The sequence below is a fragment of the Mirounga leonina genome, unplaced genomic scaffold, assembly GCF_011800145.1.
Source record: "Mirounga leonina isolate KUSES-001 unplaced genomic scaffold, KU_Mleo_1.0 Mir_167, whole genome shotgun sequence".
Taxonomy (NCBI): domain Eukaryota; kingdom Metazoa; phylum Chordata; class Mammalia; order Carnivora; family Phocidae; genus Mirounga; species Mirounga leonina.
Genome location: NW_023270422.1, coordinates 3,790,915 through 3,817,426, shown reverse-complemented (window position 1 = coordinate 3,817,426; position 26,512 = coordinate 3,790,915). Strand labels below are relative to the sequence as shown.

At 39.8% G+C, this 26,512-nt stretch overlaps 1 protein-coding gene across 2 annotated transcripts in view; it reads right to left on the bottom strand.

The window, feature by feature from the left end:
• Nucleotides 1–338: 338 nt before the first annotated feature.
• SPIRE1 (spire type actin nucleation factor 1) overlaps nt 339–26,512 on the bottom strand; it is a 204,719-nt gene continuing 178,545 nt past the window's right edge. The window contains exons 10-17 of one of the 2 annotated variants that reach the window (XM_035013854.1): nt 25,083–25,173; nt 15,330–15,472; nt 12,251–12,424; nt 8,090–8,227; nt 7,437–7,507; nt 6,865–6,892; nt 6,633–6,769; nt 339–3,728 (exon numbers count right to left, since the gene is read on the bottom strand). In XM_035013854.1, the coding sequence (XP_034869745.1) occupies nt 3,470–3,728; nt 6,633–6,769; nt 6,865–6,892; nt 7,437–7,507; nt 8,090–8,227; nt 12,251–12,424; nt 15,330–15,472; nt 25,083–25,173 (1,041 nt within the window). In that variant the 3' untranslated portion in view covers nt 339–3,469. The remainder of the gene's footprint in view (nt 3,729–6,632; nt 6,770–6,864; nt 6,893–7,436; nt 7,508–8,089; nt 8,228–12,250; nt 12,425–15,329; nt 15,473–25,082; nt 25,174–26,512) is intronic. The other variant, XM_035013855.1, reaches the window with a different exon arrangement.

The window sequence follows — 26,512 nt, the reverse complement described above, 5'->3', positions numbered from 1 at the left end:
ATTTATTAGTTAAAGAGAGAGAGCACAAGCTGGGGGAGGGGCAGAGGGAGGGACTCTCCAGCAGACTCCCCGCTGAGCACAGAGCCTGACGTGGGGCTTGATCCTACGACCCTGATATCATGACCTGAGCTGAACTCAAGAGTTGAACACTTAACTGGAGTGAGCCACCCAGGTGCCCCTTTTTAAAATTTTTCTAGTGTGGTCCTTGTCAGAGTGTCGATCTCAACCGGATCGTAACTTCTGATGATGCAAGTCTCTTGCCTTCCTAACCTAGGTGGCTTCTGACGGCTAGTTACCAAAAGACAACACCATTGTACAATAGGAACTCCACACAGAAGTTATGATGGAAAGCCATTTTATTTTTCCCTAAATTTTAAAATAAAAGACTTGAATGGAAAACGTTTAGTACCGTCAAGTCACCCTGAATGCCAGCGATACCTTGACTTTCATACACACAGGAAGCCAGGTCAAAGTCCAGTCAGTGTACACATTTCTCCATGGCTCTTCGAACAGTCCGGCATGAACAAAATTTTCTGCCATTTTGCTTTAGCAAATAGCAACATAATTGAAAACTTTCATGTCTCCTATGTGACCCCGAAAATCCAACTGCTATATTTATTAATACAGTTAGAAAAATAAAAGCCTTAAAAAATTCATGGTATGAGTTCACGGTGCTAATCACATCATCTCTTCAAAGGTAAGATCATTTTTAAAACTCCTACATAACAACCTTCTGGTTTAATTTGAAAGACTTAAGATGGGCGAAATCTAGTAAGACTGTTAGGTCAATGTACATATCAATTATTTCATTTTTACTTGTCCTGGGAGAGTTAATTCCCATTGTCCACTGAATGAATGCCTTTCAAATATTAATAAATATATTACAGTATTTACAAGCATTCTTATCTACTCTGACACTGGTAGAAAGGTAAGCTGTGGGGAAGGAATGCTCTCCCAGCAGGGCAAGCTCATGAAGTCTGGGACAAAAGGGGCAGGTACTGGAGGATGCGCCAAGGGCTCTGCTCAGGTGTGCACGTGAGCTCTCAGACACATCTCCTTCTGACCAGCTAGCCGATCTGGTGTTGTTGGATCACGTGTAAATCCTGAATAGCCGGAAACCAGGAAAAAAAGGAATACTGTGAAGGCATGTCATTTTAGTATTAAGAAGAGGAAGAGAGGCCTAAATTCAGACTAAGGTTACAAGGGTAAAACCATGCTCCATAAGCTGTTAGTGAATTACTCTCTGGGAATTACCTAATTTAGTTGAGGTGTTGGGTACATGTCATGGATATGGGAGAAATTGTAAGAAATTGTTTTGGCAATAAAAAGTGATGCTAATTCGATTTCTACACTTTTAACCGTGTCACGTGTCTTCCTCTCACACTGCGAACTGTCTCATGTAGACCTCCCACCCACTTGACAAACCTCGTTAATGCTGCTGAAGGATTCACATTCTAATGCTCTGGTAAGAGTGATCATAATGCCCTAATCAGCCTAGACAGCATCATAAACCTGAAGGAGTGAAGCCAAAGATTGAGATGGGCTAGGTATCTGCCTTGTGAATGTGAATGAAACTCTCATTTTAGGGGCTTAGTTTCTTATGTTTTAGTAATAGCAGTACTAGTCATTATTTAAAAAAGCCTACTATCGTGGGTCATGTCTATGTACCTACACAAATACCAGTGCCTCTCCCGGGAGTCATTTCGAGGCCCAAACCTTGGGCCCTCAAAGGGTGTGTGGCTTCCACCAAACCATCTGGGGTATAGAGTCCAAATAGTCCCTTGGAAAATTTTATAAATGAGATTCACCCCATATAATGTTTAAATCTCTTACAGGAGAGTCTTTAAAATAATTTAAACATGTGCAAAATGAAGAAGGGTTCTCTGGTGGCTCATGTTTACATGCAAATACAGACGAACTGTTAACATGCATTATTTTAGTCAATTGGTAAAGTTTATTTCATAAGTATAAGTAATTTTAAGCCATTTACTAAATTGTAAATTTCAATCCATTAAAAACTACTACCAGAGCAGTTTTGAGGTATTACTGTTAATCTAATATAAAAATGTTACTATGCTTGGATGTGGAATGAAATGTGACTGCCATGCCTTTTATTAAATGGTGTTGTTGCAGTGCTGACTACAGATGTGTCCTATAGCTTTTAGGAAACTCTTGTGCATGTGCATTAACCAATTTTCCAAACATCAATGGCAATTTGATTGGTTGGTCATTTCTAAGCATAACTAAAATAACAAAGGACAGCTCCTAGCATGGGACAAACAAGCTGAGAAATTTCAGGGGTACACTGCTACCCTCCAACCTACCTCCACCAAAAACCCACCCTACTCACTCCAGTCGTTTGCAAGGAAAACTTGTGCAAAAAGCATCCAAAAAGTCGATCAGCAGGTTAATTTTCTTGTAATTTTAAAAGAACTAGACAATGTTTTTTCCCCTTAAAATTCATTTATAAAAATAAATAAATTTCAGTTTGAGACCTTAGGTACCAAATTGTGGCTTAATTTAGTTGTGATGGCTAAGACTATAAAGTTATGAAAAGTGTAGTTGAAAACGGATGAGCTCCAGCTCATTCCCCGAAGTGTGGCAATGGCCGGCACCCTACGCTGTCACAACCCTTCTCACAGTTAACCAAAATACACTCGACTTCTTGACAAACTTTTAGCCTTCTTTTGTCCTGAAACTCCCACAAACTTTAATTCTTAGACCTCTGTTACAAAACCACAGGTAACCATAATACATTCAAGATAGGGAATGAAAACCTGTCACCCACTCAGGAGACACTGATCCGTGGCACCAGGGCAAACACAGCGGCTCAGAGGAAATGGTCCCCCACTGGGGTGTACAGCTTACCCAGATGTTCTGTACTAGAATGCAGGCATGAAGTCCCTCCGCAGAGCAACAATAATTTAAAATCAGTTTGATAGGAGCAAATCCTTCCAGGTTTTGTGCGGTGAGCAGATACACAGCCTGGCCCGGCGACCCCGGGACCTGGTATGTGGCAGGGCCCGGCCACTGTGTCCATTAGGTAGGGACACTGTCGGGTGGAGATGCCAATATGACTTACTGCTTAGAACTGTGTGAACATCGACACCGTTGTGAGGCCGATTTCTCTCGGGAGAAGCTTTTTGCCTTAGTCAGGAAATGATCTGAGGAACAGTAAGGAACTGAACTAAGGAAAAAGTCTCTGGCCTCCAACTCCACACACACACACACAAGCAAGTTTCAAACTATTGTTCTCTCTTGGTGCAGACGAGCAACTGGCTGACCTGTCACGTACCATCAATCGAGATGAACACAGCATTGAGTCTGTGGAACAACGTGATGCGGAAAAACCTGATCTAATGCAAATTCAAGCCTATTAACTAAGACCACGGCAAGGAGAGACAGCCCAGCTCAGTGTTCTCCCGCGCTAGTGCCGACTCGGAACACAAAGCAACTGAAAGGCACGGGTTCAGATTTCATTGATAGTCCTCTCTGAAGGGCAGTATTCCGAGGCGCCTGGGGAGGACATGTAGAAGGACTGTGTTTTCCTTTTTAAGCGGGCTCTTTTGTTGGCCAACACCAGGCTGCGCCGGCTCGAACTGATGATTTCCGAAATAAACTTTTTGCAGTCTACACACACCTCCATAGTACTCCAGTCCTCCATCAGCTCTTTGGGAAACTGTAGTTCTTCATCGGATTTGTCCACAGACTTAGATTTGGACGGGAACCTGGAACAAAACAAAACGTTTAGAATACTGTTACTTACAGTTCTACTGCAATACTAAGAAAATACATGCAGAAAAAGTAAATCTGTTGCCAAAACATTATGGAATGGGCGAGTCATCTCATGTTCTCCCAAAGGAAGAATTTCTAATTGGAAATAAAATTCAAAATATATTTTTTAAATTTTATTTATTTATTTGCGAGAGAGAATGAGATAGAGAGAACATGAGAGGGGGGGAGGGTCAGAGGGAGAAACAGACTCCCTGCTGAGCAGGGAGCCCGATGTGGGACTCGATCCCAGGACTCCAGGATCATGACCTGAGCCGAAGGCAGTCACTTAACCAACTGAGCCACCCAGACGCCCCAAAATATTTTTTTAAAAAAAGGAAACATGTTTTAGTAAGAAATAGTAATATGGAAGAAAAAATGAAGTAATAATCCTGAAAACTCTTAGTGTCCCTTCCAGAATTTTTGGGGAAAAAAGCATATTTATTCACCTGAATACCATACATGATCTACAGTAGACTTTAACAACAAAAACAAATCAAAGTACATGTTGCTAATGTCCTATTGATAATTCAGAAGGGACTTCAAGTTCTTTCTCCAAGGATCCCGCGTCAGAGTTGGTGAACATGAGATAACTGTAGAGAGGAGGGCAGACTATAGTAAACTGAAGTCAATTGGTCTTAATCCTGGAAAGTTATCTTCAGACCAGCTTCCTCAGCATTTTTGCATTTATCAAATATACCTTCCCCTCTCCCGACAATTCTATTTGGGTGACTAATTATTTGGATTCCAGAGAGCTGGAGTTAACGAGATCAACATTGTAATAAATGTTTTGGGTAATTTTTTGAAATAACTAGGAATCATCTATTCATGGACTACTTTAGTGAAACCAAACAGGAATATAAGTTTAGAGTAGGTACAGAAAGGAACCACAACATGCCCCACAGCCTTGAGCTCACAGGTGACAATCCACAGTCAGAGGTTATCATGGCGCAGTGCCGGGCACAAGTCACCAGTGGGGTTCACGGCTTCCTTGGCTCACTGCCCACAGCCACGGTGCGCAGGAGTAGCACTGCAAGCCCCCAGCACCAGTGCTGGGCTCCCTCCCCAACCGGGGGAGGCTGGTGTGTAAAACTCCGACCTTTTCAGCCCTGTGAGTGTGTGAGCCAAGCTGGCGTGACCTCCTGTCCTTCCTTAAGGACCGACGGTAACCTTACTCTGCGTTAAATGCAGAGGGACTGATATTCAGGCAACTGTTTTTTTTTTTAAAGATTTTATTTACTTATTTGAGACAAAGAGAGAGAGACAGAGAAACAGCATGAGAGGGGAGAGGGTCAGAGGGAGAAGCAGGCTCCCCGCTGAGTGGGGAGCCCGATGTGGGACTCGATCCCAGGACTCCGGGATCATGACCTGAGCCGAAGGCAGTTGCTTAACCAACTGAGCCACCCAGGCGCCCCAGGCAACTGTTTTTTTAACTGCCATAAAGCTTTTGGCATAAAGCTTTATTTCTGCCATATTTACAAGAGGAAGATAAGCCAAAGTGATGGCAGACCATTGGAAACCTAGAACTAAACAGATATGCTTTCAAAACTAAAGAAGAAAGATTAGACTGTTACGTGCAAGTTTGCAACTCCACTGAAAACAAGGTCAGCTTTAAAAACGACACAGATGTAGTGAAAAGAAGGGCCAGATGCACCCGAATGTTCACAGCAGCAATGTCTGCAATAGCCAAACTGTGGAAAGAGCCGAGATGCCCTTCAACAGATGAATGGATAAAGAAGATGTGGTCCATATGTACAATGGAATAGTACTCAGCCATCAGAAAGGATGAATACCCAACTTTTACATCAACATGGATGGGACTGGAGGAGATTATGCTAAGTGAAATAAGTCAAGCAGAGAAAGTCAATTATCATATGGTTTCACTTATTTGTGGAACATAAGGAATAGCATGGAGGACATTAGGAGAAGGAAGGGAAAAATGAAGGGGGGCGGAATCGGAGGGAGAGATGAACCATAAGAGACTATGGACCTGAGAAACAAACAGGGTTTTAGAGGGGAGGGGGGAAGGGGAATTGGTTAGCCTGGTGATGGGTATTAAGAAGGGCACGTACTGCATGGAGCACTGGGTGTTTATACGAAAACAATGGATCGTGGATCACCACATCAAAAACTAATGATTTTTTAAAAAAATTAAATAAATGGGGAAATAGTGTTTAGGCATTGGAAGATTAGATATTGTTAAGATGTCAGTTCTTCCCCAGACTGATACTTATATTCAATACGTTGCTAATCAAAATCCCAGAAGAAATTTTTGTAGAAGAGACAAGCTGATTCTAAAACATAAGGAATAGCATGGAGGACATTAGGAGAAGGAAGGGAAAAATGGAGGGGGGGGGAAATCGGAGGGGGAGATGAACCATGAGAGACGATGGACTCTGAGAAACAAACTGAGGGTTCTAGAGGGGAGGGGGGTGGGAGGATGGGTTAGCCTGGTGGTGGGTATTGAGGAGGGCACGAACTGCATGGAGCACTGGGTGTTCTACGCAAACAATGAATCATGGAACACTACATCAAAAACTAATGATGTACTGTATGGTGACTAACATAATAAAATTAAATTAAATTTAAAAAAAGACTTTTAAAGGACACACAAAAGTAATTATTTCTAAAGTAGAAAAAAAATGATGACATTCAAGTATGCTTCAAGCAGCTAGCCACGGTCCCTTGTCAAGTTACCTTTAGGAAGTTTTGGAGACTTGTGTGCAAGTCAAAACTCTATTAAAACCAACCACCCAGCCACCCAAACCACGCTGAGCCCAAACCCTACCCCATCAGCAGTCCTCAAACGGAATATTCTTCTTTTACAGAGGATGCTCTGAGGTCCCAGGCCCCTTGCTCACCTGGCAATGCTCCGGAGTGGCCGATGGTGGCCAGTGGCAGGCTTTTCTGGCCTCATGCAACTTTCCCCTCTTTGCAAGGCAGAAGGTCCCAATGAAAAGATGGGAAGAGTGGAGTATGGTTTGGAGGGCAGCCGCATCTATTATCCCAAATAAAACCGAGAATGAGCAGTACTGTTAAAGAGTAGACTACTGAAAATTAACACAAATTATAATTTCACCAAGCTTAGCTTACCTTTTTGCAACACTGTGAACACACCGGCCTGTATACAAAATCAGAAAGGTTACTCAGCATGATACCATAGATGGACTGCAAAGTCAGAGAAGCCAATGGCTGTGTGGTTATGAATTTCTATAATACACTGCAAAAACTCTCTGGTTTTTCTACCAGAATGTGACAAATTGATACGACTGTGGATCACCAAGAAGACAATCTGTAAACCTTAATTCTTACACTGTTTCCTGTAAAAGGATCAACTTATATCTGTCTGGGCTTCTCTTACTTGTCTAACCAGGGATCACATGACAATCACATCTACTTTTTTTCTGTTCCAACTGGACATATGATTATTAGAGTGATCTTAGTTATGTAAAAGAAATACATGCAGAGAAGCATTTTCCAGGTTTTATTCCAAGTAACTGTTTGCTCTATTCTTTTGAAGAAATCAGTATTATTAACTCCCAAGCACTGCACAATTTGATAATGGGTGGGTAATCTCTAATATTGTTCCTGTGTAGGAAAATGATTCAAGTACGAATGCGATCGGTGTTTCTTTGACTATGGTCATCAAATACAAAAAACCTTACCTCTTACAGAACTGACAGGTATAAGACCAGGTGAAGAAGGAAAATCTCCTGGTTCGGCAACAAAAGCAGAGCTAAAAAAAAAAAAAAAAAAAATTTAAAGGGAGAAAAAAAGCACTGCCAACAGTTAATTTCCTAATTTACACGTCTAAATACACTTTACATTTATATAATGGGGAAGGTTAGCAGACAGAAGGAAAAAGGGATTTCAGAAACCCTGTTCTCAAGTTTGGCTCTGTGATAATTATAATTTGACTCTTTATTTACTTATAATTCCACTTTTAAAAGGTAGTAATATTCCATAGCTCTCAGAGGCTCACCATCATGGAATCAATCTGAAGAAGGTTCTAAGACAGTTTCTTTCTCAGATATAGTTTCTTTGTAAGTCTTTAAAATGCAGACATGGTTTTGTGAAGGTATGCCATTATTTACTATGGTTGTTTTAAGTCTTCCAGTTTTTGATTTCTCAGGGAGAAACAAAAATACTTTTTTTTTTTTGTAAACAAGGCAGAACAGAACTGTGTATTAGAGAATAAGCCTCTTACCTCCTAAAATCCCCTACAAGTCCTATACCATCTGGCTGCCAGCGACCACTCCCTCGGGAGACCAGATCATTCTTCTAACCCTGCTTATCAACCAACTTGAAATAGCTCTACCTTTCCTTTTTTCAGGGCGGTGTAGACATCTTTATACTGTTGGTATTTTTCCAGCTCTGCCTTCACCAGGACCTGACGAATATGCATCACTTCCTCCACAGTGAGAGCGAGGCATTCCACTGGATAGCAGAATTCCTCCTGAAATTCAAAATTCCACATGAATAAGAAACTCCCACCCCACTTTTCTGGCACTGCACAATTTCCCTTCAGATCAGACACCTGGTTAGCAGCTTCAGAGAAGAAAAGAGGTTTCCCAATGAACACAGGAACAGAGCTGGCTTACTCTGGGGACCACAAAATTTCTAATCACACCAAGACAACGGATGGCAGAAAACTTCTGGGGACCATGTCAAACATAGCCTATTGAAATTTCCAGGAAAGGAAAGTTCCTCACATCTGGGTGCATATTTTGCCTCAAGTTTCTATTCCATTAAGCAGAGCTATGTATCTATGCACTGAAATCTTGAAGAAAATTTTCTTGTTCTAAACCAAATTGACGTGAGTTTGCTCTTACGATTATGCCAAGACCTCACTTCCTGTTGTGTTTTATACTATATGCTAATAGATAAACTGCAAATCAACATTGGTACAATTTAGAAAACTGGTCTGTGGTACCCAGAATAGCCAAGAGAATGTGGTTAGTAATTTATACTGAGAAGCTTTATTTAGTGGTAAGTTACATCAGCACATGGTGGAAAACGCTAATGGCGCAAGTGGAACTGGAACACGGAACCACCGGGACAACCTCCACAGGCTGCCCCCAGTTGTCTGGGCTTCTGTTATTACTTTTCAATAACTGCAGAATACACAGTCAGCACTGGAAAGACGTGGAGAAAATCTTAAGAATTTCACCATAAATATTTATGTTGGCTGTCTTATGCTAATGGTTTCCCTAAAAACAGCCGAGGAAGATGTTGATGTAACTGATCCCACTGAATAAAAGAGCCTCACCCCCATCTGCTCCCCATCCAGCTCTGCACTTGATTGGTGGATCTAAGAGAAAGACAGAATGGTCTTATGCATTCTCACCCTGCCAGGCTTCACAGGGGCCATTGTGGTGTAGGGACACTGAAACTTAATGTTCTCAGTGCAAACACATTATAATTCACTCCCACACACACACAATAGCATTGCTCACAGGCATTCTGGAATCAAACAAGCCAAATGGGAACGCACATGACTATGAAAGCAGTCAGTTTATGGAGTTTTAACATTCAGTTCTGTCTTTCAATCAGAAAAACAAAAACAAATCTAGGTTGCAAACTTGATAAACATTAGCATTTACTAAGAAAAGTAGTTTGAATAACTGCTTCTTACTAACAATCAGTACAGAATCATTGCTGTTCAGGCAGACTGAAAGAAGGTTAAATTTGCTTAAAAATGTTTTGGTAAAAATCCTGCAATTGAATTTTTAAGAGGAAGAGCTTAGTATCTGGAGGGTGGGAAGGTAGTCTGTTCAGGAAGATTATATATCATTTGCTCTAAGATGTCTAAAATACTTTTTAAAAAAATCACAATCACATAATTTTCTCTTTCAATGGGAAAAGCTTTCAAAGATAACAGGATTAAATTGGCTTGTCCAGTATCTACTCTGTTTTGCTCCACCCTGAGAAAATAGCCTAGTGTCAAATGGGAACAATGCACTGCCTGTGTGAAGGTTAGGCCACTAAAATTGTGCATGAGGTAAGCTTTGTTGGCTGCACACGTCTGAATGATGGCTTTTCTCAGCTTTTCCTTAACATATTTCATAAGCAGCTTTCCTATGGTCTTTTTTATTCATTAGTGATGAGTGTGACTGCGGTGCATTTTCTGACAGCTAACTATGTGACAAAACTGCTGAGCGGGAACAATCTAATGTATGAATCTAGCAACTAACCAGATACTCACCCCCTGAGATTTGGTGCTGTGCAGGTGGGAAGAAGGCAAATGGTGCCAGTTTAATGAACTTTACAACTAGGGCTGGTAAACATTTCCGGTAGATGGGAATCCTTTTTATTTGCAGGGATATCCTAGCACACACAATAGACTTGACAGGCTCTACACTTCCCTCTTCTCATTCTTAAGTCACAATGGACTTAGTCAAGCATACTTTCAACTTACTGCTTTGAACCATATGCAAATCCAGTACTTTGTAGGACATAGTAAGAAACTGTATTTGAGTGTGTTCTTGTTCTTTTTTAAACTTTCAAGCAGATTACTGTTGAATAAAATAATTTCCATCAGGTCAAATGCTAATGTTTTAATTCTGGTGCTTTCCCAAGGACAACAAAACTTTAATGCAACATGAAAGAAAATAATAAATACTTACTAGAATTAGTTTTTATTTTTTTTAATTGAGAAAAAAATTCTAATTCAACATCCCCCAAGCCAAATTAAGCCTTCGCCTCAACAGATCTTGCTGAGATACTAATGCTCCAAAATGTGAGGAGCACTCAGGACTTTAACAGTGAGAGCTTTACACTGGGCTTGGTCACTCCTCCCCACGCCCTGAACTCGGTCATAGCCAGACATGGACTCTAAAATCTCCTTGCTTCCCTGTGCTTCCATCTCACTCCTAAACTTAGGAAAGGGAAGCTAAATCTGAAAGAGTTTTAATAAAGATTCCAATATGCTAAAGGAGCAGATGAGCCTTTAGAACTTACTCTGTATTATGTCACTAAAATCCCTGAGTTTTTGTTCAATATTCTGGTTACATTTACCATTCAGAAGGGTCAGAGTAAGGGAGCACAGAAATTATAGAGCATAATGTAGACTCTGGTTTCTGAACCACAGAGAGAATGGGAATATGCATATTCTATATAGTATTTTTAATGAGCAAAAACTTTGTAAGTAGCAGATATTTGAAAATTATCCCAAACCACCATTTTTTTCTTGAGTTTTTAATAAACCCAAGGCAAATTTAAATTAAAATAGCACCTGTTAAGTTTAATTACTCTTCTCTTTTTTCGAGTTCAACTTTAAAACTCAAAGTGAACTCTTTGCCTACAGTAATAGTATAGCCTTAGTATACAGAGATCTCTGTTTGGGGAGGATTGATAATAAAAATGAAAATGCCAGCAGATCTTCGGTAATAGCAGTAACAGTGACAGGAGTTAAAATGCCATCCCTGCACCTGACCACGTACTACCCAAAGGGCCAGATCTAAAATGGCAAAAAGAATAGAGATCTATCCTCTGTTTCATGACATAAGAAGAGAAAGGAATTTGATGGATTTCATTTACATTCAGAGTCTCTTCTCCAAACCAAGATGGGTAATAAAGAATAACAAAGAAGCCAGCTGCTGGTTCATTTGCCGAGGGTAGGTTTAGTAAATGAAGGGCCTAGGAGAGCCAGGAGCCTGTATGAGGCGGGACAGCAGAGCAGTGGCAAACGCTAGTCGCTAGTCTCCTCGGCAGTGCGCGCTACTCTGGGGGCCGGGGAAGCTTTTGGCATAGTTCGAGACCTTCTGATTTCACTGGGATTTAGCAGGTATTATCCGTTCTTTAAAAAATATATTCTGTATGAAAATCTAAAAAATAATGAAAGGCATAACATTTAAAATATTTAAAATAACCACATCAATAAAAGGAAAACTTAAAATCTCTGCAGAGAAGTGGGCTGTCATAAAAACCACGTTAACACTGACCCATACAACACAGCTTTATGAAAGATGCTGGGGAACAGAGAGATTCTGAGCCTAGGGTTGCACAGCCCCTTGGAGCTCACGGTGGGGTGTGCGGGGAAATGGGGAATGATATGGTTCCATGGGTGGGGGGGTCCCCGTGGCTATGTGGCCTGGCAGCAGGCTGCTCTGTCAGCTGGGGGAGGGCGCAAATGCTGTTGCGATGGCAGGAAGGCCGGGGAGGAGAGCGCCCCTCAGGCTCTCGGGGAGTGCCCCCTGCACTTGGAGAGGAGACGGCATTCCTCCTGCTGTATAACTGGGTCACTCACAGGTCCCCCTAATGTGATGCTGCATTTTGAGTTTGTTGTCCTTTCAAGGTCATTTTCCTTTCAGCTGAGCTCATGGTGTCCTCTATGCATCCTACAAAAGACTGGAATCAACGACCAGAAGCAAAGTGCCCATCTAAGCTGTTAATTGTCCAGACTGCAGTAGTGGCGGTGTCACTGTCAAAGAGACAGAGAGAGTGAAATAATTCCCAGAACCAGCAGAAAGAGGCCAACCTTTGAGGACGTCCACCTGCTGGCAAAAGCTCTCTCACACAGATAATACATAGCCCCTGCTACCCCACACATGGCTGCTTCAAAAGGATGAGAGCTGAGCAGAGAGGCTGTTTGTATGGTAGAAAAAGGTGGTCGGAAAGGCGTCCTGGGCCAAACACTGGTTATCCTAGGAACCTGAACAACAGATAAGGGAAAAAGAAAATGGCAGGGGGAGAAGAAAAGGAGAAAATAATGCTGAACATGAGTGACCTACAAATAGTGGTTACAGAGCACGAAAGAAAACCAAAACAACACCACCACTGAGGACGTTAACGGTAGATTCCACATGTGTGTGTCCACACCACGTCTGCTCCCATAGGCGTAAATCAGTAATCACACCAGGAAATCATTCCCAGAGACTCTCGAGTTCACGCAGCAGATGCTCCTAACTTGGCTGTCCTGGGAACGGCCGCCCCCGGCCTGTGAAAGCAGGGTGTGGCGGCGTGCACCAAGCAGCACTTCCCCCCCCCCCCCCCCCCCCCCGGCCCCTGGGAAGGTGCTGGAAGACAAGTCGCCTTTCACTTAGATGGGCAATCATCCTCAATCATTTGACCAAATAATGAAAAAAATTACGTTTTAAACATCCTAAGGAAATGGAGGGAGATACAGTAAAAATAAAAACGAGTACCTAAGAAGACCTTTCTGCCATTTTCAGTGGAGGGGTTCTAAATACACAATGACTCCTTGTTTTCTTAAACATAGTTAAAGTTTTAAATTGTCGTACTTTTAAAAATGATACTTACCAAGCTAGAGGGCACTACTGCAAGATGAGTGTGACCTTATGGATTTCCCAAACCAAGCTATTAGCAAGAAGGGTCACTACTCTGACCTGGATGTTACTTTGTGTCAGCTGGCGCGCTGGGCCCTTCGAGGGAGCTGTGGTTCCATGTGGAACCTGGACGCCATCCAGTGCTGAACAGAAGTGCTTTCCCACTGCCTTTCACTGAGACTCTTCTCTGTGACTGCAGACTGGTTTTTTTTTTTAACTTTAATTTTTTTATTGTTTTGTTAATCACCATACATTACATCCTTAGTTTTTGATGTAGTGTTCCATGATTCATTGTTTGTGCATAACACCCAGTGCTCCATGCAGAACGTGCCCTCTTTAATACCCATCACCAGGCTAACGCATCCCCCCACCCCCCTCCCCTCCAGAACCCTCAGTTTGTTTTCCAGAGTCCATTGTTTCTCATGGTTCGTCTCCCCTTCTGATTCCCCCCCCTTCATTCTTCCCCTCCTGCTATCTTCTTCTTTTTTTTTTTTCTTAACATATATGGCATTATTTGTTTCAGAGGTACAGATCTGAGATTCAAGTCTTGCACAATTCACAGCGCTTACCAGAGCACATACCCTCCCAGTGTCTATCACCCAGTCACCCCATTCCTCCCACCCCATCCCCCACTCCAGCAACCCTCAGTTTGTTTCCTGAGATTAAGAATTCCTCATATCAGTGAGGTCATATGATACATGTCTTTCTCTGTTTGACTTATTTCGCTCAGCATGATACCCTCCAGTTCCATCCACGTCATTGCAAATGGCAAGATCTCATTCCTTTTGATGGCCTGCAGATTGGTTTTATCTCGCTCTTCTTCTCCACAAAAAATAACTCACAGCCTGACCTAGCACACATGGAGTTCCCCTTTGTCAGGAATACATTTCTGGGCCCTCGATGTTGGCTGATGGTCTTTCTTCTATTACTTCTGTGGTATTTTTTCTCTTCTATTCAAAACTTCTCTCAGGAGCTAAAATTTCTTTTAATTGATCTGAGAGTTCCTCTACACTGATAATTTTAAAATTTAACATTAACAATGGTGTCCTGTGATCACAAGGTCCGGTGCACAGCTGAATGATAAATTGGCTTCGAAGAGAAAAGTTGTGTGAAGAGAAGAATCTCCTGATTATCGGACTTGTGATCTCTTACAGTCTTTTAAGCTGTGACAATAACTATAGTTTGCTAAAGCAAAAAGTTGTTCACATTAACAAAAGTCTTTGGATTCTGAAATTTGAACCTGTCTGGTTAGAGTTCTGTTTTTCTACTGGTAAACCACTGGTGAGGCTATATTTAATCAATGTTTCAGTGATTATCTAGGAGTTAGAGGAATTCTATCAGGAATTGACATACATACAATCACTAGTTCTTTAATTGAACTGTTTGGGAACAGATGACAGATTAAATTTCAACACTATAAAGCTCTGTTCAAACTTGGTATCTTCACAGTAACTACACTATCTTCCTCTGCTTTGAGGGAGGGACATCTCTTATTGCTTCATTTGAACCCTTGATGATTCAAGACAGCCTAAAAATATGGCTGAAAATATGGAGTAAGCATATTCCAGTGCTTTTTATTCATGAACACCTGAGAAAACATTAGATATTAGGTTGCTGGTAGAATTACTGATTGAAGTCTTCGTCTTGCCTGAAAATATTTGTGAAGTCTAGTGGGACTACAGAAGAATCTTTGCAGACCTCCTTTGGTTAGAGGGTCTGTTATTCTTCCTGGCAGGGACCTACTGTCCTGGGAATCAAAGCCACTAGACGAACCTGAAGTCTTGGGGAAACAGCAAAACTGTCATCCAGTGCAAACAGCAGCTTTGGCTCCAAGATCATAAAACATACTTGAAAACAATGTACAATGGTTTCTAATGGATCAAAATTCTCCCCTCATACCTCTGCCTCAATAAAATAGTGTACCGTAGTCAGACTCTGCTAACTTTTTGATGAGTTTCAACAATTTTTAAGCAGACTAATTCCCTTTAAAAAGAAGAAAGCATTTCTTTAATAATAATACATATTTTCAACCACTGATAAGTCTTCTGAAAAAAAAAAGTACTTTAAAATGAACAAAGAATGGTCAAATCAAATTTCATTTAGGTTACTGTTAGAGTGGGTTTTCTTTAGATGTTAAAAGGAAATAAAGCTGTTTAAAGTTCATTTTAACGTTTGGAAGTTTTTTTTCTCCTAATCATCATCTCAAGAAACCTAATGATAACAGGCCTCTAACTGAAACTTAAGTTACTACGAAGTCTTCCAGTTACTTACAAGAGATCGGGAGCTCTGCTTGGATGGTGGCAGAAACTGTCTTACATTAGTGGGTGTTTCCTTTTCAATGGAATGTCGTCTCTGGGGTGGCTGCCGTCTCTCTGGCTGGGGTGTTGATGATATGGGCAAGAATTTTGGAGGCTCTAAAGAAATGAAAAGAACCAAACTGAAATGAACTTTCTTTACAAAATAAAAATCTTAGATTTTGAATTTCTAACAGAAAACCCTTTGTCACTTGTGACAAACAATGCATTCAAAGATGAAATGTTTATTTCATTAGAGGATTAAGATTGGAGGTCCTTTTGGGGATACTATGAGGATTGTTATAGAAAAATCTCTGCAAGATAAACTTTTCTACAGAAATAGTGAGGAAAAAAGAAAAAATATTTCGTATTTTTAATGTTCATTTAATTTATACATAAAAACACAATTATAGTCTCAGCTTTGTACATACAAATGCCCTCATGTTACATGCCATAGAATTTTGCAATTAAAGAGTCTCAGGGATGTAAAATATGTAAAAATATGTGTTCTGTGTGTCCAAAAAGACTCCCATGTCATGCCAAAATTTTCTTTTCCTTTTTTTAAATTTTATTTTATTATGTTATGTTAGTCACCATACATCATTAGTTTTTGATGTAGCGTTCCATGATTCATTGTTTGCGTATAACACCCAGTGCTCCATGCAATATGTGCCCTCCTTAATACCCATCACCCGGCTAACCCAACACCCCACCCCCCTCCCCTCTAGAACCCTCAGTTTGTTTCTCAGAGTCCACAGTCTCTCATGGTTCGTCTCCCCCTCCGATTTCCTCCCCCTCATTTTTTCCTTCCTACTATCTTTTTTTTTTTTTTTAACATATAATGTATTATTTGTTTCAGAGGTACAGGTCTGTGATTCATCAGTCTTACACAATTCACAGTGCTCACCATAACACATACCCTCCCCAATGTCTATCACCCAGCCACCCCATCCCTCCCACCCCCCTCCACTCCAGCAACCCTCAGTTTGTTTCCTGAGATTAAGAGTCTCTTATGGTTTGTCTCCTTCTCCGGTTTCATCTTGTTTCATTTTTCCCTCCCTTCCCCTATGGCCCTCGGTCTTGTTTCTCAACTTCTTCATATTAGTGAGACCATATGATACTTGTCTTTCTCTGATTGACTTATTTCGCTTAGCATAATACCCTCTAGTTCCATCCATGTCGTTGCAAATGGCAACATTTCATTTTTTTTTTGATGCATGCCAAAATTTTCAAATGTATAGTCCCTTTATATTCTTTTTAAAAGATGAAATATAAAAACTCTTCATTTTTGATGTTTATCAAGACATTTTGTCCTTAGGTTTAAATCAAGCTTTATTTATATTTCGAAAAGTAAATTCCAGTTTTGATGTTAACACTGTAACACTGCTATCTTCTGCCTAGTAATATTTTGGGACAGGGTTTAAACGGAGAATGTTTTAGGGTTTGAATGGTTCTGGATTCACATTGTGCAAACGTAAGGAGAACATTAGAAATTATGCTAACCGAGTTTTTTTTAGTACTTCCTCTTACTTACTCTCTCTGCAAAGTAAGCTTGCTGCAGTGTTATGGGTTAGGAAAGTGAAAGTCAACACAAAATTAAAGTGATCCATCTATTTGGACTGTCCCACCAAGAGAAATTGCTAAATAAAAACAACATAATTTCCACAATCAAGAAAGATACAGAAATCCATTATGTGATTTAATTGTATCTCTATAATATTTAATTGGCCTGGCCAAATACCAATTATAGGTAAAAACCAAGATCAGCTCCTATTGTTCTTGATATAATGTGATTAAGTATATCAAAATACTAAAGAATTTTAATCACTAAAAACTCCATGTGTATAAGAAATCAAATCAATGTTCTAAAAATATCTTAATATAGAAGTGTTTTTTCTTCTGGAAAGTTTTTTTTTCCATTGCAGTAAAACAGACATAAAATATATTTAGTGTATTTGTTTTTTAAGATTTTATTTATTTATTTGACAGAGAGAGATTGAGAGAGAGCACAAGCAGGGGGAGAAGCAGGCTCCCCGCTGAGCAGGGAGCCTGACATGGGGCTCGATCCCAGGACCCCGGGATCATGACCTAAGCCGAAGGCAGATGTTTAACAACTGAGCCACCCAGGCACCCCCCCCTTTTTTTTTTAAGACTTTATTTATTTATTTGAAAGAGAGAGAAAGAGAGAGAGAGAGAGCACATGAGAAGGGGGATTGTCAGAGGGAAAAGCAGGCTCCTCACTGAGCAGGGAGCCCGACATGGGGCTTGATCCCAGGACCCCAGGATCATGACCTGAGCCGAAGGCAGACGCTTAACAACTGAGCCACCCAGGCACCCCCCCTTTTTTTTAAGATTTTATTTATTTATTTGACAGGGAGAGATTGAGAGAGAGCACAAGCAGGGGGAGAAGCAGGCTCCCCGCTGAGCAGAGAGCCTGACATGGGCTCGATCCCAGGACCCCGGGATCATGACCTGAGCCAAAGGCAGACGCTTTAACCGACTGAGCCACCCAGGCACACCTGTCTTTATTTTTTTAAGATTTATTTATTTATTTGAGTGAGCAAGCACATGAGCGGGGGGAGGCGCAGAGGGAGAGAATCTTCAAGCAGATTCCCCACTGAGTGCGGAGCCCCACACGGGGCTCAACCCCACAACCGCATGAGATTTTGACCTGAGCCGAAACCAAGAGCCTGACACTTAACCAACTGAGCCATGCAGGTGCCCCTAGTGTCTTTATTTTTAAACTGTACAGTTCAGTGGTATTAAATATTTACATCATCGTGCAACCATTACCATCTTCCATCCCCAGAACTCTTCATCTTGTAAAACTGAAATTCTGTAACCATTACAATAATTTCCCATTCTCCCCTACCTACAGCCCCGGGCAACTACCATTCTATTTTCCTTCTTTATGATTTTGACTACTCAAGAATCCCATATAAATGGAATCATATAGTATTTGCCTTTTTTGTAATTGCTTTTTTCCCTTAGCAAAAGGTCCTAAAGTTTCGTCAGTGTTGTAGCCAACTGCAGAATTTCCCATTTTTAAGGCTGAGTAATATTCAATTGTATGGAGAGCCCACATTTTGCTTAGCTGTTCATGCACTGATGGACACTTGGGTTGCTTCCATTTTAGCTATTGTGAATACTGCTGCTATGAACATGGATGTATCTCTCTTTGAAACTCTGATTTCAATTCTTTTTTTTTCTCCTTTCAATTCTTTTGCTTATAGAATCAGAAGTAGAATTGGTTAAGCATCTGCCTTTGGTGCAGGTCATGATCCCAGAGTCCTGGGATGAAGCCCCATGTCTGGCTCCCTGCTCAGCGGGGAGACTGCTTCTCCCTCTCCCTCTGCTCCTCCCCACCACTCATGCTCTCAAATAAATAAATAAAATCTTAAAAAAAGAGAATGGATTGTCTTCTATTTTTGCAAAAATGTCATTGGCATTTTGATAGGGATTGCACTGAATCTGTAGATCACTTTGGGCAGTGTATAAACATTTTAACAATATTAAGTCTTCCAATCCATGAACACAGGATGTATTTCCCTTTATTTAAGTCTTCTTTAATTTCTTTCATCAATGTTTTGTAGTTTTTAGTGAGCAAGTTTTTCACTTTCTTGGTTAATTCCTAAGTATTTTATTCTTTTTGATACTATTATAAATGGAATTGCTTTTGTAATTTCCTTTTCAGATGATTTATTGTTTGTGTATAGAAATGTAACTGATTTTTGTGTGATTTTATATTTTGCTACTTTACCGAATTCATTTATTCTAACAGGTTTTTTTTGTGTGTGGAATCTTTTAGGGTTTCCGTACATATAAGATCGTATCATCTGTAAAGATGATAATTTTACCTTTTTTTTTCCTACTCTGGCTGCCCTTTCTTTCTTTTTCTTGCCAAATTGCTCTCACTAGCATTTTCAGTACTATGTTGAACAGAAGTGATGAAAGCAGGCATCCTTGCCTTGTTCCTGTTTCTTAGAGGAAATCCTTTCAGTCTTTCACCACTGAGTATGATGTTTGAGGTGGGTTTTTCTTTTTTTTTTTTATCTTTAAAGATTTTATTTATTTGATAGAGAGATATACAGCGAGAGAGGGAACACAAGCAGGGGGAGTGGGAAAGGGAGAAGCAGGCTTCCCGCGGAGTGGGGAGCCTGATGCGGGACTCGATCCCAGGACTCCAGGATCATGACCTAAGCCGAAGGCAGATGCTTAACGACTGAGCCACCCAGGCGCCTCTGAGGTGGGTTTTTCATATATGGCTTTTATTATGTTGAGGTAGTTTCCTTCTTTTTTTTTTTTTTAAAGATTTTATTTATTTATTTGACAGAGAGAGAGGCAGCGAGAGAGGGAACACAAGCAAGGGGAGTGTGAGAGGGAGAAGCAGGCTTCCTGCGGAGCAGGGAGCCCCACGCAGGGCTGGATCCCAGGACCCCGGGATCATGACCTGAGCCGAAGGCAGACGCTTAACGACTGAGCCACCCAGGCGCCCCGAGGTAGTTTCCTTCTATTGTGAAGTTCCTCCTAGTTTGAAGTTTTTATCATGAAAGGGTGTTCAATTTTGTCAAATGCTTTTTCAGCATCAATTGAAATAATCCTGTGGTGGTTTTTCTTCACTCTGTTAATGTGGCATATTACACTAATCAATTTTTATATGTTGGACCATCCTTGCAGTCAGGAATAAATCCCACTTGGTCAGGGTATATAATCCTTTTAATATACTGCTGAATTCTGTTTGCTAGTATTTTGTTAAAGATCTTTTAAAAAATCAGTATTTGTAAAGGGTATTGGTTTGTAGATTTCTGTCCTTGTAGTGTCTTTGTTTGGCTTTAGTATCAGGGTAATGCTGGTCTCATAAAATGGGTTAGGAAGTATTCCCTCCTCTTCAATTTTTTGGAAATGTTTGAGAAGGATTGATAGTTTTTTTTAAATGTTTGGAAGAATTCACCAGTGAGGCATCAGAATCAGGCCTTTTCTTTATAGGGAGAGTTTATGCTTACTAATTCAGTATCTTTACTAGTTATTGGTCTAGTCAGATTTTTTTCTTTCTTTCTGATTTAGTCTTGCTAGGCTTGGCATTTCTAGGAATTTGTCCATTTTACCAAGGCTATCCAATTTGATGGTAATTGTTCATGATATTCTCTCATAACTCTTTATTTCTGTAGAATCAGCAGTAATGATCGCCCCTTCATTTATGATTTTAGTAATTCGAGTCTTTTTTCTTAGTCTATCTAGCTTAAGGGTTTGTCAATTGTGTTGATATTTTTGAAGAACCAATTTTTGGTTTCATTGATTTTTCTCCATTGTTTCTCTAGTCTCTATATTTTGTTTATCTCTGCTTTAATCTTTATTATTTCCTTTCTTCTGCTAGCTTTGTGTTTAGTTTGTTCTTCTTTTTCTAGTTCCTTAAGTTGTAAAGTTAGGTTGTTGGTTGGTTCGTTCATTCATTCCTTCCTTTCTTAAAACAGGAACATTTATTGTGCAACTAATCACTGAACTTTCTTGTTTTTAATGTAAGTGTTTACAGCAATAAATTTCACCTTAGCACTGTTTCCACTGTGTCCCATAGTTTTGGTATATTGTATTGTATTTTCATTTTCATTCATTTCTAAATATTTTCTAATCTCTCTGGCGATTTCTTCTTTGATCCATTGATTTTTTAAAAGTGTGCTATTTCATTTCCACAGTTTTGTGAATTTTTCAGTTTTCCTTTTGTTACTAATTTCTAACTTCATCCCACTGTGGCCAGAGAGGATACTTTGTATAATACCTATCCTTTAAAATCTATTGAGACTTAACTTATAGTTTAACATATGCTCTATCCTTGAAAATGTCCCATGTGCCCTGGAGAAGAATGTATATTCTGTTGTTAGGGGGAGTGTTCTGTATGTGTCTGTCAGATCTAGTTGGTTTATTGTGTTGTCCAGGTCCTCTATTTCTTCCTTATCCTCTGTCTGGTTGTTCTATCCATTATTGTGAGAGGGGTACTGAAGTCTCCAACTATTATTGTAGAACTGTCTATTTCTCCTTCATTTGTGTCAGTTTTTGCTTTATATATTTTGATGGTCTGTCATTAGGTGCATAAATGTTAATAACTGTCTTCTTACTGCATTGAACCTTTTATTAATATAGTGTCCTCTGTCTCTTGTAACTTTTTTTTGATTTAAAGTCTATTTTGTCTGATGTCAGTATAGTTTCCCCAGCTTTCTTTTGGTTACTATTTGCATGGAGTATCTTTTCCATCCTTTCACTTTCAATCTGTTTGTGTTTTTGAGTCTCAAGGGAGTCTCTTCTAGCCAGCATATAGTTGGATTATGTGTTTTTATCCAATCTGCCAATCTCCAGCTTTTGATTAGAGAGTTTAATTCATTTACATTTAAAGTAATTACTGATCAGGAGGGACTTTTGTCACTGTGCTATTTGTTTTCAATATGCCTTAGAGCTTTTGTCCCTCCTTTCCTTCATTCTTGTCTTTCATGTTAAATTGACTTTTTTTATAATGAAATGTTTAAATTCCTTTCCCATTTTCGTTTTGTGTATATTCTGTAGCTATTTTCTTGTTGGTTACCATGGAGACTACATTTAACATCCTAAAATTATAACACTCTGATTTGGATTTATAGCAGCTTAAATTCAGTAACACACAAAAACTCTGCCTCCGCCCCTTTTGGCTATTGGTGTCACAAAATTACATTTTTATACACTGTCTTCCCCAAAATATAGACTAATAATTCTTTTAAATGCATTAGTCTCTCAAATTATGTAGTAAACAAAAAGTACAGTTACAAACATTGTTGCAATATTATTAGCTTTTATAATTGCCCATGTATTTTACTGAGATCTTTATTTCTTCTATGGCTTTGAATTATCGTCTAGTGTCCTTTCATTTCCCCCTGTAGGACTTCTGAGCATTTTTTACTGGGAAAGTCTAGTGGTTATGAACTCCCTCAGCTTTTGTTTATTTGGGAATGTCTTTTTTTTTTTTTTTTAAAGATTTTATTTATTTATTTGAGACAGAGAGAGTGAGAGACAGAGAGCATGAGAGGGAGGAGGGTCAGAGGGAGAAGCAGACTCCCTGCCGAGCAGGGAGCCCGATGCGGGACTCGATCCTGGGACTCCAGGATCATGACCTGAGCCGAAGGCAGTCGCTTAACCAACTGAGCCACCCAGGCGCCCTATCTGGGAATGTCTTAATTCCTCCCCCACTTTGAACAAAAATAGTTTTGCTGGATATAAGATTGTTGGTTGACTTTTTTTTTTTTTAAAGCACTTTGAATATACAGATTTCTCCCACTATCTGAAAGTAGAGCATTCCCGTGAAATCTTTTGTAAGCTGAAATGGCATAAACCAAAAAAGCAATTGAAGCATTTTGTAAAAGTGAAAATCCTCTTTGGATTTCTTTCAGTTAGCTAAAACAGATATTAATGTTGGTCTTTCATAAAAAGTGAAGTGGTGTAAAGCAAACTTTCAGATAGTGGAGTGGAAAGCTGTATTGGCCCATCTTCTGGCCACCAAATTTCTGATGAGAAATATATTGAAAATCTTATTGAGGATCTCTTGTATGTAGTGACTCATTTCTCTTTTGTTGCTCTGTCTTTTGCTTTTCAAAGTTTGATTACAGTATGTCTTGGTGTGGGTCTCTTTCATTTTAGTTGAGCTGCTTGAATGTTTACATTCATGTCCCTCCTCAAATTTGGGGAGTCTCGGCCATTATTTCTGCAATTATTCTTTCTACCCCCCCCCCTCTCTCCTCTCCTTCAGGGACTCCCACAATGCATATGTTGGTACACTTGACGGTGTCCCACAGGTCTCTCAGTCTGTTTGCTTTTCTTCAGTCTTTTTTCTTTCTGTTCTTCAGACTTGATGCTTTCCATTGTCCTATCTCCAAGTGTGCAGATTCTTTCTTCTGCCTGTTCAAATCTGCCTTTGAATCTTCTAGTGAATTTTTCATTTACGTTATTGGAATTTTCGGCTCCAGAATTTTTTGTTTGCTGTTTCATTTTAGGTTTTCTAGCTCTTTATTGATCTTTCCATTTTGTTCACACATTGGATTCTTGACTTCCTCCACATCTTCTTTTAGTTCTTTGAGCATTTTAAAGCAGTTTTTAATTTAAAAAGTCTTTGTTTGGCATATCCCCCTCTTTTTCTGGGACAGTTTCTGTTGATTTATTTCTTTACTCTGAATGGGCCATACCTTCCTGTTTCTTTGTATGTATGCCTTGTGATTTTTTGTTGTTGTTTTGTTGCTGCTGTTGTTGTTGAATACTGGACATTTGAATCTAATAATGTGGTAATTCAGATTCTGCCCCTTTCCCAGGGTCTGCTGTTTTTCATTATGGTTTTTGTTTATTGTTTTCTTGATTGCTGTAGGCTGTCTCTGTGCTGAGGATCAGCCTGAGATATAAACTTAAGATCTTCTCAGGTCTTTTATGAGCCATTCCCTGGGCATGCATTGTCACTTTATAATTTTCTCCATATATGTAGTTTCTGAATATCCTAGTCTTTAATGTCTGGCTCCCAGAAGGGAAAAAGCTAAGAATGAAGGAGGTGGGTAAGGAGGCTAGCCCTTTAGATGCCCTGAAAGTCACTTTAGCATGCAGGGAGCTTGCAACAAAGCACAATAATCACTGCCTCTTTATCTACACCTTTGGAATCAGATGCAGCAATCGAGGACAGATTCCCAGTATCTGGAGGACAGGGTTCTTTTTGCCCACCCTAGCTCTTGTAAGCTATGGGCCAGCTGCTTCAGGAACAGTACACTGTGGCTGGGGGGTGGGCCACGAGTGTCTGCTTTTGTGCTAAGAGCGAAATTAACCACAATGTTTCATCTCTTCCCCTGGAAGTTGCAAGCCTTCAACAGACTCAGAGTTCCAAAGGACTTACATAGACAGATTCTGCCAGTACAACTGTTGTCTAGGTGGGAGACAGATTCCTGGTGCTTCCTACTCCACCATCTTCCCAGAATCCTCTCTTTTTTTTTTTTTTTGCTGAGACATGCAGAGAATGTATAATTTTTAAATCTTTTATACTGATCTTATACACAAAAAAGATTATTAAAAACATGTAGAAATGTGGTGCCTAGGTGGCTCATTTGGTTGGGTATCCAACTCTTGATTTCAGCTCAGGTTGTGATCTTGGGGTCGTGGGATCAAGCCTCACATCAGGCTCCACGCTTGGTGTGGAGTCTGCTTGAGATTCCTTCCCTCCGCCCCTCCCCCGACTTGCACTCTCTCTCAAATAAATAAATATAAATAAATATTTTTTTAAAAAGCATTTAGAAATCACTCAACTTCAGATTGTGCTCAGAACCTATGAAGAGTTATAAAGGCGTTTTTACTATCCATACACATATGTGGGTATGGATATGTGTATACGTGTGGGGGTGGGAATGATAACAAGTGTGATTATTTAGGGCTCCCAGCTTAAATTCAGACAAGGAGGTAAATTACACAGAGACAGTTGACTTATTCCCTACAACTATTATCTGTAAACCCAAAGGTGACTGATCTGCTATAAGTTAAGAACCTGAGGCCCAGTTATCAGTTCAGCCCTACCTTACCATGTCACTTTAGGAATATAACCATATTTATGCTCCTGACTAGGGAAAATTCCAGGGTTAGCTCTTTCCACCCTAAATGATCACAAAGCACTTTGGGATTCCCTATTCTAGGTCCAGTGTGTTTTTGAAGGAATCCAATGCTAGCTCTTTGTACCACGAATACTCACTCTTCCTCGTGGACACAGCCTCTACTAAGGGATCTTCAAGGAAGGAGGGAGACACACTGCTGCTGCTGGTTGACTTGTGTAGAGTTTCCTCCTGAGAAAGGTGTGGGCAGAGAAATAAGCACTAAGACATTAGTGCTCCCATGCTAATAACATTTTACTATTAGAGATTTATTTTAATGTGAGGCACCACATTATGTCAAAGGTTCAAGGCAAATAGAAGATAAGCTAGAAGATACCTAAAATTAGACAAGCCTGGGTTTGTGTCCTGGCTTTGTCCCTCATTAGAGTGATGTGACACAGCAAGTTTCTCACCTCAGTACCATCATTTCATATTTAATACCATCTTTACACTGTATTATTGGATCAGATGAGATAATGCACTCAAAATGCTTAACACATTACCAGGCACACAGTGAATGGTGGTTAATATCATTATTAGGGAGATATTTAACACATTTGTAGATAATGCACTCAAAATGCTTAACACATTACCAGGCACACAGTGAATGGTGGTTAATATTATTAGGAAAATATTTAACACATTTGTAAAAGTAATAGATTGTAACTGCATGAAGGTAGATGCTATGTGTCTCATTCATTGTTGTTAGTAACAAACCCACTGTTAGTAAGTGATGAATAAATATTAATATTTGTTGAATAAATGGATGAAAATAAACATTTCACAAAATGTCATATGAATCTAGGAAAATGTCTACATTATGCAAAATAAAATTTAAATTCCTATTACCAATGAGACGAGACCTTCTTAATTTGTTTCAGATTATACCAAGAAGAAGTACAATATTTATTCACGAAAAATTTATTATCTACTATGTGATTGAGGATATACATGAACCACAAGACAATGTATTTCCGTAATATCTATAGAAAATTGCTAAATATTTTAAATGTGGAAGAAAGAAAATTAGGTTAAAATATTCACCTGTGACCTATGTGTTAAGCATTTTGAGTGCATTATCTCCCTGCCCTACTGAGTTAAGGTGACTTTAAGAACTAATTTAGCCATTCACAATAAATGGCTTCACCTAAAACCTACTGCTAAAAGCACTGGTTTCACATAAGCTACAATACAAAGGATCTGGTCAAAGAACAGGAGATGAAAAAAGGCTGTGTAAACCACACAGTTCAAACAAAGAAGGTCTGAAGAGTGACCTCCCCACTCTTGGTACACACCATGAAGAATAAATCAAGCAATGTAACCAAAGCCTCAACCTGAACACGTTGTAGTGGGTACACAAATCTCCAGAAAAGCTAGCAAGCAACTAGAACGACCTCCTTCTGCCTATGAAAGGTCAAAAGGAAATAAAAGCCAAGAGTCTCTCTTAGGAAAAGAAAAAGGAGACATACACAGTAGTCCCAAATAAGTATGAGGTGGGTGCCACCTTGATTTAAACAGCAGAAACCCCCCC